The sequence below is a fragment of the Magallana gigas genome, chromosome 8 (assembly GCF_963853765.1).
Source record: "Magallana gigas chromosome 8, xbMagGiga1.1, whole genome shotgun sequence".
Lineage (NCBI taxonomy): Eukaryota > Metazoa > Mollusca > Bivalvia > Ostreida > Ostreidae > Magallana > Magallana gigas.
Window position 1 is genome coordinate 21974377 of NC_088860.1, and position 15665 is coordinate 21990041.

The 15665-nt window shown below is 31.3% G+C and overlaps 1 protein-coding gene across 1 annotated transcript; it reads right to left on the minus strand.

Moving 5' to 3' along the window:
• Nucleotides 1–12629: 12629 nt before the first annotated feature.
• LOC105324015 (uncharacterized) lies at nt 12630–14656 on the minus strand. The gene is made up of 3 exons (XM_066069505.1): nt 13783–14656; nt 13612–13698; nt 12630–13197 (listed from the first exon to the last, which is right to left on the minus strand). The coding sequence occupies exons 1-3, from the start codon at nt 13915–13917 to the stop codon at nt 12886–12888; spliced, it is 534 nt and encodes a 177-aa protein (XP_065925577.1). The 5' UTR covers nt 13918–14656; the 3' UTR covers nt 12630–12885.
• Between the last annotated feature and the right edge of the window lie 1009 nt (nt 14657–15665).

A 15665-nucleotide genomic window follows, 5' to 3' on the forward strand; every position in this document is an offset into this window, starting at 1 on the left:
TCATCGTCATATCAATTAGAAATCTTTTATATAATATATATATTTTGAAGAAAACTCTATAGGTCAGATATCATAAATAACACACGAGGGTGTGTTTAAATTTACTGACAGGCGTTTCTTGCCTATTAATGAGTGACACTCCCCGACAGACTAAAATAATAGGTAAAGACATTTAAACTTAGGTATGGTACTACGCAGTCCAGCAATCAGATTAGCTGCAGAACTGTAGCTCTACGAGAAATTCGGGTTGACGGACCGTGGATCCGAATTTCCCGTAAAGCTATTATATAATAGTTCATCAGCTACAATCTGATCAATCATCCATGATGACCTTTGAAAATGTTTGACAGTTCTCCATTCTTACCCATTTTTGTCAACATTCAACCCTCATTTTTGTACATTTATGGTGTTTGAAACATTTAAAATGGCATAGTTTGATTCATATCTACATTATTATCAAGGATACTGTACGTTAATCAAGTCTATCCCAACACGTTAAGAAGAATGACATTTTGCTTCTAAGTTATCTTGGTCTTTTTTCAGTCCGGTATTTCCTTTCCCATCCGAATCACTTTTGGCCTTTATCTACATTTAACTCAAAACCTTTTTAAGTATGCGTGCACGGATGCAAGTACTTTTGCCACTGTGTCTCAAATCAAATACCATTTCGATCATTTTTCCAATTATTTTTTTCATCAAACTGATAAATTACTTTGCTTCATCTTAAAGCTTTATGATTCGGAAAAAACTGCAAACAACAAGCCATTGCCAAGACTACTCCGAGCCGAGTAACTATTGCTGGACGGTGTATGGCACAGTTTTGACAGCTAACCATTGGTGGTCAGATACTGTCATTTCTATACGTCCGACTACACTAAAAATGGATTCCAGTTCAAATTAAAAGCATGGTTTCAATATTCGCCCATGCTACAGACAATTTTTTTATACTTGTCATAAAAGTATGATTAAACTGTTAAAGCAAAGCTAAATATCATAAAATTCTGTAAATATGTGAAAGGAAGCAGGTATCTTATTCTTATAAAACACTTCTTTGATTCTTTGATGTGAAAACATAATAAAGTAGATGCAGGTTGAATTGTAAATATTTTATTTTTATTTTCAATATCTCAGAATTTTTGCTCTTGATAAGAGTTATACACATTTACAATACATTCAGTTTTTCATGCATTACAAGTCATTAAAATCATAATACTAAAAACATAATATTGTCTCCATTCTTAATGCCGAATTAACTAAATTTGAAAAGGAAAATTTGCATTCTCAATCATTAATATCAAAGTAATATAAAGTTATCACCTTAAAATTGATTATATTGTCTTAGTACTTCATAACGTATTAACTTCATTTGAAAAAGATTTAAATATTCATCTAAAACGACTGTAAAACGTTTCCAGAATGTCGGACTTGACTTGTCTTAAAACATGGAAGGCAGTTTTGAGTTTCTGGCACGTGTAAGGGACCATCTGTTCAATATTCTTGGGCTCAAGGGTCACTGTGTGAGCAGTAACTGACGGACGAATGTCTGTGGTCAACAACAGCCGCTTCATATAGCATAAGACACTCCCCAGGTCTGTTGTAGGCAAGTCTCGAACTCTGGAGTTGTCGTGATGTTGAACAATGGCGATATCAAGTGTCACTTTTGAAATTGTTTCATAGGATTCTAGCAGGATTCCGGTCTGAAATAAATGGAGATAAAAAACAATATTTTGTCAAGGTTCTTCACAATATATCGCAAATATAAGGCATTTTAAGGTTGATGCCGGTTTCTCATGTTGTCTCGATTGTTTCAATATTCTTTTCAATATTCTTTCAAACATCGGGATGTAGAAGGGAATTCCTTTCCAGGATATCGTAGAAATATTTCTGAAGATATTCGATTTAATCGAGCAGTTACACCATCTATTTTATGTGCAAATAAACAACATGTTACAATTTAAAAAAAAAAACCCAGCTCTGACTTTACTTGATTGAGGAATTCTAACTATGGCATATTTCTCATATATTGCAATGCAACACATTTGAAGAACATATCTTAAGCAAACGGATAGGCTCCGCTTGATAGCTTACTTTTTCAAATGGTACAAAACACTCTTACCAACTCCGGATGGCGTCTGGGGACTGCAGAGTGGTGGCGTTCTATGTTGGTACAAGGAGAAGGGTGCGGGGATGCTATGGTCGATTGCTGAATTTAAAATAAACAAAATGAATACGTACGTAATCAACTCTCGTTTTGATAAAACATCGACTTTGCATACTGAAATATATTAAAGATGTCACTCAGAAACAATCGCTTCAATCATTTAGATACGCGTCTTGCATTTTTTAGCCAAGAGGTCTAGATTATTTCAAAATAACTAATTAGTTATTCAGAACTAAACAGCTGGTTTTAGTGAAATTTCAGTACTAATCGGGCTGTAAAATATTTTAGAACAACGATTTTATTCTTCATTCAACGGTATTCCTGGAAATTGTTATCGTGCATTCGGTAGATGTGTTATACCAAGAACATTTCTAATATTTCAAAGTGCTTTATTTCATCGCATATCACTACAGTTGAATTGGCAGTTAACCTTTTAATAACTGCATATACCCAAAGCCATAATTAAACAAAAGTACAATTCAAAATCATTTATTGATGAAACTTAATATATTGCATGTACTAAACTAAGGTATCAAAAAAAATATGCAATGAAGGTGAGTAAAAGCAATTTAAACCACGACTAGATGCAATCAAAACTTAATGCTCAATATAATATCAATCATCTTAAACCCATCTTTTTTTATGAGATCTTGAAGAATACTCTGCTGGCTAGTTGACTGGTAGCTAAAATTGCAGCAGCATAATGGATCATATAGGTAAGATAAAATACACGAGGGTGTGTTTAAAGTGATCGACACCCAGGGATTTTTGGTCTTTAATTAAGTGGCCCGAGCCATTGGATTAAAATTAAAGGTATATAAATTAAACTAAGATATGGTACTGCACAGTTTAACGATCAGATAGTAACAATCATCAATGGTTTTTGGAAATGCATGACAGTTCTTCTTTCTTAACCACATTTGTTCACCTTTAACCTTCAGTTTTGTACATTTAAGGTGATTCAAACATTTTTAATGTCATGTTTTCATTCGTGGTTACGTTATCATCAAAGATACTGAATTTTAATTACATCTATTTCTATCACATAAGCAACACTATAGTGATACTGTATGATAATTAATCAATTCTATCCCTACACTTTTAATAACATAAGTAAGGAATAATGACTTTTTGCTTCTTTATCTTACTAATAGTTGGTTTTTTTAGTCTGCCTTTTCAGTCCGACATTTCCTTTCCCATCCGAATATCTTTCGGCTTTTATATAAACTCAAATGCAAATTCTTTTTACTCTGTGTCTCGCCTTGCTTCGTCTTTACAATACGAAAAAGACAACAAACCATTGTCATTACTAGCCCGAGTAACTATTGCAGGGTGGTGTATGGCACAGTTTTGACAGTTAGTCATTGGTAGTCAGATACTGTTGTTTCTACAGAATGTCTTACTGTACCTTACGACCACGTGTGTTACATTGACATGATTTATTCTCTACTCATAATTACCGAATAAAAGTCATAAAATATTTGCCAGTCATTTATTATCAGTGGGTTTTTTTTTTTAACTTTTTAAAAGTGAAGCACATCTATGTTAATCTAATGTACCAAACCATTTTCTGTTAGAATTTAATGCTATTTTTTTAAAAATTATATTAAAATTCATTAACTCTGCGTCTTTTGATTTGCTTTCGAAATGATAGCCTTTTCACAATAAAAAAAAAATCAACGTAGTTTCACATATTCCATATTTTTTTTTTAATTTTTAAAATGAATTTAAAACCTTTAACAATACTGAGTACACTTTTATTAATTTTTTAAATTCTTATTGCTTGCGTTTTGAAGTAAATGAACCAGCGAGTTATTAATCCTATGTTATGAGGTAACTTAAAATGATATCCAGTTTATTTTAAAGCGTGGTTTCAATTTTCGCCCATGCTACAGACAACAATTTTTTATACTTGTCGTAAAAGTACAAATGATTAAGATAAAGCTTATCATGAAGTTCTGTAAATTCGCGAAAAGAAGCATATATTTTTTTTAAAAACTCCCTCGCCTTGAAAACACAATAAAGTAGATGCGGGTAGAAATTTTTTATTAATCTTTTTTTTCATTAAAAATATCAATAATTTCTACCATTTAAACTAGAGTATAATTTTAAAGTAAAATCAGAGGACGTTTATATCTCAGAATTTTGGCTCATAATAAGAGTTATACACATGTACAATACATTGAGTAATCCATGCATTACATTTCAAGAATATCAAATATTATCAATATCAAAAAGAATTCTCAAAACGCGATATTGTCTCAACTCTTCATGCCAAATCAACTAATTTAAAAAAAGATTTAAAACAATACATTGAGCAATTCATGCATTCTCAGTCTTTAATATCATAGTAATAAAGTTATCACCTAATATTGAATATATTGTCTCAGTACTTCATAACATATTAAATTCATTTGAAAAAGATTTAAATATTCATCTAAAACGACTGTAAAACGTTTGCAGTATGTCGGACTTGACTTGTCTTAGAACATGGAAAGCGTCTTTGAGTGTCTGGCAAGTGTACGGAACCATCTGTTCAATGTTCTTGTGTTCAATGGTCACTGTGTGAGTAGTAACCGACGGACGAATGTCTGTAGTCACCAACAGCCGTTTTATGTAGCATAAGACACTCCCCAGGTCTGTTGTCGGCAAGTCTCTGACTCTGGAATTGTTGTGATGTTGAACAATTGCGACATCAAGTGTCACTTTTGAAATTGTTTCATAAGATTCCAACAGGACTCCGGTCTGAAATAAATGCAATATTTTATCAGGGTACTCCATAATATATCGCAAATGTAAGGCATGTTACGTTTATAATAAGGTTTCTTATGTTGTCTGGGTTGTTTTAGTATCCTTTCAAGCAACATGACGTGGTAAGGATTTTTCTCTCTCCGAGAAATATTTCTATGAAAATTCGATCATGTCGAGTAGATACAAACTCTATTTTGTGTCAAAATAACGACACATCACAATTTAGAAAAAAGAAAAGATTCAACTTTACTCGATTATAGAATTCAAACTAAAGTATATTTTTCATATTTTGCATCGCAAACATTGAATTTCGAAAAGCGTTAACTTTTCGAAACGAAAGGGAATGATCTCATGGCAGCACTCTTGTTACGTTTATTTTTCAAATGGTACAAAAAATGGTACTCTTACCAACTCCGGATGGCGTCTGGGGGCTGCAGAGTGGTGGCGTTCTATGTTGGTACAAGGAGAAGAATGCGGGGATGCTATGGTCGATTGCTTAAATAAAAAAAATGGTATAAATAAAAAATTATCAAAACTTTAAATAACTTGATCTAGCCCATTTAATAATTTGTACTTACAAATGATTTGTATGCCCTCTGTATACTTGTTATAACGTGGTTAAGTCGAATAATAAGATGGTGGATATGACATTGAGGAAGAGTGGTTGTCATAGCAACACACGGGCACGTGGTATCTATATCAAATTTCTCCATTTGGTTCCACAGCACTGATGTCGAAAAATGGTATCCAGATTTTGAGGAGCATTTTGTTGAAAACGCTCCTTTAAATGTCAAGAGTAGAATCAGAGCTGAAATTAAAGTAAGATAAAATAATATCAATTCAGAAATATTACTTTAAGCAATTACATCCCTTCAAAATAAACTGAATTGATCATTTATAAATTAACTATAAAAATAATTACCTAACGGTTTGAACATTTTGAAATACTATAATGGGAGATACTGAGGAAATCGTTTTTATAACAGTTGGAGAGAAAAATTCCAAAAACGGATCACGAGTTTTGTCTTTTGGTAGCATTAGCACTGATTTCCAGTAATTCTAAGATATGGTAAGAAAATTAACAAAAGGTTTTATCAACCACTAATTAAGAACAATCAATTTGATTTGATAAACACTGTATTTTACTTAAATTAACTATTTTAAGAAATCTAAAAAAAAAAATATGGAAAGAATTTACAGCTTGGACTATTTTCGGTACCGTTCCTACTTCTACTTTAGATATCCGGACTGAAAATGATAAATTTTAAGAAACACCGATTTATCTATATTTAACTATTCATCTTGAAAGGTTGTCATGGGTACAACTAATTGAATGGGTTTGATCTGGGTCAGCATACTTTCTGCTGGGTATTTCTGTACATTGCACACAAGAGTGCACAATGTCTATATCATTCCTTGAGATTATTCATGCATTAACACCCCCCCCCCCTCCCAATAGAACGGGTGAAAAGAAACTACATTTTTTTCATCTAGTAATCAATCTTGATATAGTTGAATCACCAAAGAGAATACATCAGAAATTTAATCAGGTGAATATTAATTTTGTTTTATGGATTGAAGGAAGTATTATTTGCCAAGCAAATTATGATTTCCCTATAGATTTTACCAGACAAATGTAGTCCGTTGCTTTTATGCATTGTAGAAAAAATACTGGTTAAGGTGGCTCTATACACCACTTTTTGATGACGCAGTACGCAAAAAAGTAAATCTGGAAACAAGCATTTCCGGTACTGGCTGATTTAAACTGAGGTGAATTGTATGGGAACCGCTATTTTGAAAAATTTGTTAAATGGATAGATTTAATTTGATAATTGGAAAATTCATTACTTACAAGTAATGTGGTATGTGACACCTTCACGTTGTGTGGTATTATTTATCGAAATAAACAATAAAATCAAGTATAAATTTTTAAAGAGTTTCTTTATAGCATCATTGATATGTGACACCGTAGCGCAGTGGGTAAGTGGGTTCACTACAAACCAGTAGGTCATGAGTTCGATTCCCGTTGAGAACAATAAATTTTTTAACTTTCCAAAAATTTCCAAAACGTATTTTTTGGTTGAATACCGTGAAAGAAAATTCTAAACAGGTGAAGATATTTCAATTATAATATACGTTAATGCACATTAATATCGACACCTAACGGGGATGAGAGGGTTGCTTTGAATTTCTCTCAGGTTGGGATATATAAATTCTATTAGCCTAGTCAATGTTCCCCTTTATTTATTTGACTTAGTTTTGCACTAAAGCGAATATATTCACTTATACAGGGCAAAGTCTATAATGAAATATGCATGTATTTATCATTCCAACATTATATTTAGGAAATTTTCTTCAACTCAGAAATGAAAAGTCCCCAAGGTGTTTGGGCCTTGGGACTTAGGAACGATAACCCTTACATGAGGAACTTTCATACCAAATAAAATTTAAAATATTTTTTGTGTTTATTTGCAATTGTTTTCATTCAATTTTTTATTTCACATTTATTAAAATACATTTTCTTATAACATCAAGCAACTTTTTCAGATGATTTGTCAACAGAGTAAGAAAATATGAAAAAATATGTTTTGGGGAAATACTTAAAAAATTGCAATAATAACATTTTTGAATGTTAAGAAGTGTTATATTTTTTTTTATGTGTCCGAAGGAAATATCCATCATATGACAAAATAATTTCTCTCAATTTGTTGATAGCTGTCTTTTTAAAAAATATTTTACAAAAACACGAAAAAACATTAAAAAATTCTTTTAAAATACCTATAGTATCCCTATCGTCATTTTAATATTTGATAAGTATATGTTTTTTGGTCTTCTATTGAAAATTGGAATAAACTGTGGGTGTATAGAGCCACCTTAATATTTTAATGATATGCATATTATTTTTTTTCCGAATTGTCCTAAATTTATCGTAATTGAGATGCAGTTTTTGCAGCCTTCATAAGGCTCATTATATATATTTTCCAAACATATACTTCAATTTAATATCGACACATACTGGTAACCCATATATGAACAATAAAAAATGACTGACTACAAAGGTTTTTAAACATTGATCATATATTGATAGTGATAATTTGATATGCATCAAATGGCACCTGATGGGATTTACCAGGGACGTATAATATAATATTATATACACGATTATATACAAGATTTGCAGTGTTGATATTTAGAAGAGCTTTTGTTGTTTTTAAACAGCGTCAACTTACTAATACAGATAAAGAGTATACTAGATCACTTCAAAGTCTACCATAGTCATGTAAGTCGTTGTTGTCCCATTATTGATTACCCTTATTTATGGCAAAGATATAATGAAATTTTTAACAGATGGTGAGCAAGAAATGGCAACAAAACCTATTCAAATGTTTTGCCACTATTCTCAACAAAATAACCGTATACTATACTGTATAGAAGAGATCTGAGAAAACTTTCTTTTTCAACAGATTAATATTCAAAGTTTTCGAGGACGAAGTAAGTAATGTGAATCAAGTACATGCACCATAAATATTTATGCAGAGTTCAAAGACTATTTTCGCCAAACATTAGGGTTGAAATAATGGAAACAACAACTTTATATCATTTTTAATTGATAGAATAAACATCACGACTGATTATGTTTCATCTCAATAGAATTTCTAACGAAAGTATGGTTTCAACTCCATTTATACAAATATTTATAACAAATTGATATACTGTTCAAATACTTGTTTGTACGCTAAGCTAAGGAAAATTGTAAAAATTCTGAAAACCTGACAAAATGAGTCAACATTGTATAACAATTTAGATAATGACTCTTATGGATATAAAGGAGAAATGTTTAATTATTATAAGTAAATTTAGATTCAGAAAGAGGACTTATATCATGCCATCAATAAACAATTTTATAATCATACAACGTCAGTTGGTATTATGGATTTTTTTTAAACAATGAGTAAATCAAAGTGTGTAGGAATTGTCTCAGAATACGAAAGGCATTATTCTCGTAACATTACATTGCAGCAAAGTGTTTCCTAAGGCTGATGTTTGTTACCTTTCCTGTATTTAGGTGTGTTAATGTCTTAAATTGACATGAGGATATATTTTCTAATCTATTCTGAGTGGTTTGGGCTGTCTCATATAATAGTAGTGCCGATTTATGTCTGTACAAGGAAAGTATGGAAAGTGATAAAGGGTTGGGTTGCCATGGTAGTTTGAGAGAATAGATATGCATGCATACATCTTTAGATTAATCAGAAAGAAACAGCTTTTATGTAGTGAATACGGGAATCAAACAATTTGTAATTCCCCCTTAATAAACTTGATATCATAGTCATGTTTTTTTAAAACTAGTATTTATCAAATATTTTGGATGCAAAAAGGTGGTATATCATTATTATCCATTTGGTTCCATACCATCGTTGTGGAAAATAGTATTCAAATAGTATCTGAATGCTGTAAAGCATTTTGTTCATTATTCACAATACAGAGGTGAAAAAAATATTGTGATGACAGACAAAAAAAAGTTTTTTTTTTAAAAAGAAATTAAATAGGTAAAGTTAAAATATCCCCAAAATATGAAAAACGGTGAAGAGTGCCCTTTGGTATTCTGAAACACTATTGACTTCCAGCTATAGGCCTACCTAATCAACAAATATACCAAAATGCTCGTTCAACCAATATAATAGAATTCTTGCTTTCATTTGATTAACACCCAAATTTACTGAACAATCATAAGAAACTAAAACCTTTAATGAAAATGATATAAAGTTTGACCATTTCCGATAAGATTTCCAGCTACAGTAATTTCTATTTTAGATATGGGAATACTAGTATAGATCTTTAGCAATATCATTATCTCTTGATCTGTAAAGTTTGTCATGTGTTGACAATTTTTAAACAGATTTGATCAAGGTCAGGATACTTCCGACTGGGGAAGTCTGTACATGACATACAAGAATGTATTATTAATATAGAGAGCCCCCGGCCAGTAAATAGGCAACGTACATTTCCTGGTCAAATAGCTTCTTTTTGCAGGGTTTTTATGTTTCTGTATATCTCGTATTAGATCTTGCTCTGTATCAATTGCCATCTTTTGATAACACAAAGACAACGCATAGACTCTAATGCAATAATAGATGAACTTGAAGTTCATTGCATTATGATTTAGATTTTAAAGCGGTTTTATTTCACCAAATTACACTACATTACAACTTATAACCATTCAAGAAAAGAAATGTTTTTTTATATGCATTAATGTTTTACCAACACAGTGCATAATTAAACAGAAATTTATGTCCAGCAATACAGTACATATGGTCTTCTAACATTATCATAGTTGCTGTGCACGTAATTACATGAATATTTTGTCGAGTTTGTCACGAATGCTTTTATTGTTAAATTCCATTTCGTCAAAGTCATTGACATAATTACTATTACCAGATCTGGTACATTATTCCCAATATTTAAGCAGACTGTTTTTTGCGCCTTTAAATCAATGCTAGTAAGTAAAATTTAAAGGCAATAGAAATAAATACTGGCATTTTAAAAATTGTTCAATCCTAATGTCAAATTTAGCATCATCCCAATATGATTCATTGCACATGGTATACATGTATGTATAATATTCTTCGAATTATTTAATTTCAATAAGATATATAGAATTTAAAAAAAAAAGTTAATTTCTCGTTTTGATAAAACATCGACTGTGCATACCGAACTATTTTAAAGATGTCACTCAGAAACAATCGCTTCAATCACTTAGATAAGCGTCTTGCATTTTTTAGCCAAGAGGTCTAGATTATTTCAAAATAACGAATTTGTTATTCAAAACTAAACAGGTGGTTTTACTGAAATTTCAGTACTAATCGGGCTGTAAAATATTTTAGAACAACGATTTTATTCTTCATTCAACGGTATTCCTGGAAATTGTTATCGTGCATTCGGTAGATGTGTTATACCAAGAACATTTCTAATATTTCAAAGTGCTTTATTTCATCGCATATCACTACAGTTGAATTGGCAGTTAACCTTTTAATAACTGCATATACCCAAAGCCATAATTATACAAAAGTACAATTCAAAATCATTTATTGATGAAACTTAATATACTGCACGTACTAAACTAAGGTATCAAAAAAATTATGCAATGAAGGTGAGTAAAAGCAATTTAAACCATGACTAGATGCAATCAAAACTTAATGCTCAATATAATATCAATCATCTTAAACACATCTTTTTTATGAGATCTTGAAGAATACTCTGCTGGCTAGCTGACTGGTAGCTAAAATTGAAGCAGCATAATGGATCATATAGGTCAGATAAAATACACGAGGGTGTGTTTAAAGTGATTGACACCCAGGAATTTTTGGTCTCTTATTAAGTGGCACGAGCCATTAGATTAAAATTAAAGGTATATAAATTAAACTAAGATATGGTACTGCGCAGTTTAACTATCAGATAGTAACAATCAACAATGGCCTTTGGAAATGCATGACAGTTCTTCTTTCTTAACCATATTTGTTCACCTTTAACCTTCATTTTTGTACATTTAGGGTGATTCAAACATTTTTAATGTCATGTTTTCATTCGTGGTTACGTTATCATCAAAGATACTGAATTCTATTTACATCTGTTAGTACCACATAAGCAACACTATAGTGATACTTTATGATAATTAATCAGTTCTATCCCTACACCTTAAATAACATTAGGAAAAATGACTTTTTGCTTCTAGCTAGATTATCTTACTAATAGTTGGGTTTTTTCCCGAATTACTTTCGGCTTTTAAATAAACTCAAATGCAAATTCTTTTTCCTCTGTGTCTCGTCTTGGTTCGTCTTTATAATACGAAAAAGACAACAAACCATTGTCATTACTAGCCCGAGTAACTATTGCAGGGTGGTGTATGGCACAGTTTTGACAGTTAGTCATTGGTAGTCAGATACTGTTGTTTCTACAGAATGTCTTACTGTACCTTACGACCACGTGTGTTACATTGACATGATTTATTCTCTACTCATAATTACCGAATAAAAGTCATAAAATATTTGCCAGTCATTTATTATCAGTGGGTTTTTTTTTTTAACTTTTTAAAAGTGAACCACATCTATGTCAATCTAATGTGCCAAACCATTTTCTGTTAGAATTTAATGTTATTATTTTTTATATCATATCAAAATTCATTAACTCCGCGTTTTTTTATTTGCCCTCAAAGCGATAGCCTTTTCACTTTAAAAAAATCAACGGAGTTTCACATATTCCATATTTTTCTTAAATGTTTAAAATGAATTTAAACATTTAATAATACACTTCTATTCATTTTTTAAAATTCTTATTGAACCAGCGAGTTAATAATCCTATGCTAAGACTGAGGTAATGTAAAATGATATCCAGTTTATTTTAAAGCGTGGTTTCAATTTTCGCCCATGCAGCAGACAACAAATTTTTCACACTTATCGTAAAAGAACAAATGATTAAGATAAAGCTTATCATGAAGTTCTGTAAATTCGTGAAAAGAAGCAGATATTTTTTTTAAAACTCCCTCGCTATGAAAACACAATAAATTAGATGCGGGTAGAAATGTAAAAATTTTATTTATTTATTTTTTCATTAAAAAATCAATGATTTCTACCATTTAAACTAGAGTATCATTTTGAAGTATAATCAGAGGACGTTTATATCTCAGAATTTTGGCTCATAATAAGAGTTATGCACATGTACAATACATTGAGTAATCCATCGATTACATTTCAAGAATATCAACTATCATTATCAAAAAGAATTCTCAAAACGCGATATTGTCTCAACTCTTCATGCCAAAACAACTAATTAAAAAAAAGATTTAAAACAATACATTGAGCAATTCATGCATTGTCATTTATTAATATCATAGTAATAAAGTTATCACCTAAAATTGACTATATTGTCTCAGTACTTCATAACGTATTAACTTCATTTGAAAAAGACTTAAATATTCATCTAAAACGACTGTAAAACGTTTCCAGGATGTCGGACTTGACTTGTCTTAGAACATGGAAGGCATCTTTGAGTGTCTGGCAAGTGTACGGAACCATCTGTTCAATGTTCTTGTGTTCAAGGGTCACTGTATGAGCAGTAACTGACGGACGAATGTCTGTAGTCACCAACAGCCGTTTTATGTAGCATAAGACACTCCCCAGGTCTGTTGTCGGCAAGTCTCTGACTCTGGAATTGTTGTGATGTTGAACAATTGCGACATCAAGTGTCACTTTTGAAATTGTTTCATAAGATTCCAACAGGACTCCGGTCTGAAATAAATGCAATATTTTATCAGGGTACTCCATAATATATCGCAAATGTAAGGCATGTTACGTTTATAATAAGGTTTCTTATGTTGTCTGGGTTGTTTTAGTATCCTTTCAAGCAACATGACGTGGTAGGGATTTTTCTCTCTCCGAGAAATATTTCTATGAAAATTCGATCATGTCGAGTAGATACAAACTCTATTTTGTGTCAAAATAACGACACATCACAATTTAGAAAAAAGAAAAGATTCAACTTTACTCGATTATAGAACTCAAACTAAAGTATATTCTTCATATTTTGCATCGCAAACATTGAATTTCGAAAAGCGTTAACTTTTCGAAACGAAAGGGAATGATCTCATGGCAGCACTCTTGTTACGTTTATTTTTCAAATGGTACAAAAAATGGTACTCTTACCAACTCCGGATGGCGTCTGGGGGCTGCAGAGTGGTGGCGTTCTATGTTGGTACAAGGAGAAGGATGCGGGGATGCTATGGTCGATTGCTTAAATAAAAAAAAATGGTATAAATAAAAAATTATCAAAACTTTAAATGATTTGATCTTGCCCATACCATAATTCGTACTTACAAATAATTTGTATGCCCTCTGTAAACTTGTTATAACGTGGTTAAGTCGAACAATAAGATGGTGGATGTGACACTGAGGAAGAGTGGTTGTCATGGCAACACACGGACACGTGGTATCTACATCAAATTTCTCCATTTGGTTCCACAGCACTGATGTCGAAAAATGGTATCCAGATTTTGAGGAGCATTTTGTTGAAAACACTCCATTTAATGTCAAAAGTAGAATCAGAGCTGAAAAAAAGTAAAAGTAAGATAAAATAATATCAATTAAGAAATATTACTTCCAGCAATTACCAGGCTTTTAAAATTAACTCAATTCACCATTAATAAGTAAGTTTTGGAGATAATTACCTAACTGTTTGAACATTTTGAAATACTATGACAGGAGATACTGAGGAAATTGTTTTTATAACAGTTGGAGAGAAAAATTTCAAACGACAATCATGACTTCTGCCTATTATTAGTTCTTTCACTGACCTATGGTTTCCAGTTATTCCAAGATATGGTCAGAAAATCAACAAAAGGTTTTATCAACCACTAATTTTGAACAATTAATTTGATTTGTTAAATATTCTATTTTACTGAACTATTTTAAGAAATCTAAAAATTTACGTAAATAATGTACAGGTTGGACTATTTTCGGTACCGTTCCTACTTCTAGTTTAGATATCCGGACGGAAACTTATAAATCTTTAGCTACACCAATTTATCTCTTGATCTTGAAAGGTTGTCGCGGGTTAAAACTAATTAAAAGGGTTTGATCTGGGTCAGCACACTTCCTGTTGGGTTTTTATGTACATGACACACGAGAATGCACAGTGCCTCTGTGTACAGCATTTATTAAGAGTATTCATGCATTAGACCCCCATAGAGCATTTCCAGGTGAAAAGAAAAATCATTTCTAGTCATATCTATTTATTTAAAATTTGTTTTAGGCCTGAACTAAAAGATTTTTTTCTTAAAATATTTCATAGATTAATAATGAAATATTTTTTTATAGATAAGTGCTATATATGCTATAAATAATTATAAAAAATTAAGAAATCAATAACTTAGTTTTTCAAGAAAAAAAACAATTTATGAAAATCCTCAGATGCATGCACATGCATTATATCGCGTATTTGAGATCGTTTTCAAATTTTGTTATATCTTTGAGCGTTGGTTTTGTAAAACTGAATAGAAGGCAGTGTTATTGGCTTGGTATATTCTGCTTTCTCTCAGATTTTTGCAAGGCAAGTAAACTTGCTATGATGTTATGATATCATAATACGTTAAAGCTTTCGTTGCCATTCTGTAGTGTAGTGTAGAGAGCTGATGCAAAATCACGAATGATAATGTTTCTTCTGAATAACATTTTTCTAATCTTATAAACACGATGAGGATTGTCCTTTGATATTCTGAAACACTTTTAACTTCCAGCTATAGGTTATTTATTTGACAAAAATACCAATATGCTCGTTCAACCAATGTTATAGAATAGTTATTTTGATTTGATAAACACCCAAATTTACTGAACATACATAAGAAAACTAAAACCTTTAACGAAAATAATGTAAAGTTGGACCATTTTCGATACGATTTCTGGCTACAGTAATTTCTACTTTATATATCGCAACTTACATGTCATAATATAATGTATAGATCTTTTGTAACACATGTATCTCTTGATCTTTAAAGTTTGTCATGTGTTGATTATATTTAAATGGATTTGATCTCGGTCAGGATACTTCCGACTGGGGAATTATGTACACGACACACAAGAATGCACTCACTGCTTGTGCACAATACCTCCAGTAAATAAGCAATAAATATTATTCCTGGTTTCTTAAAAAAAAAAACAGGAAAAGAAAATATCAATCTTTTCATACATTAAATTGTTTCAAA

Coding starts and splice junctions, on each gene's coding strand:
- LOC105324015 (XM_066069505.1), bottom strand. CDS start 13,917: ATGGAGAAATTTGATGTAGATACCACGTGTCCGTGTGTTGCCATGACA. Junction 13,699..13,782: donor AGAGGGCATACAAATTATTT/GTAAGTACGAAT, acceptor TTTTTATTTAAG/CAATCGACCATAGCATCCCC. Junction 13,198..13,611: donor CCAGACGCCATCCGGAGTTG/GTAAGAGTACCA, acceptor CATTTATTTCAG/ACCGGAGTCCTGTTGGAATC.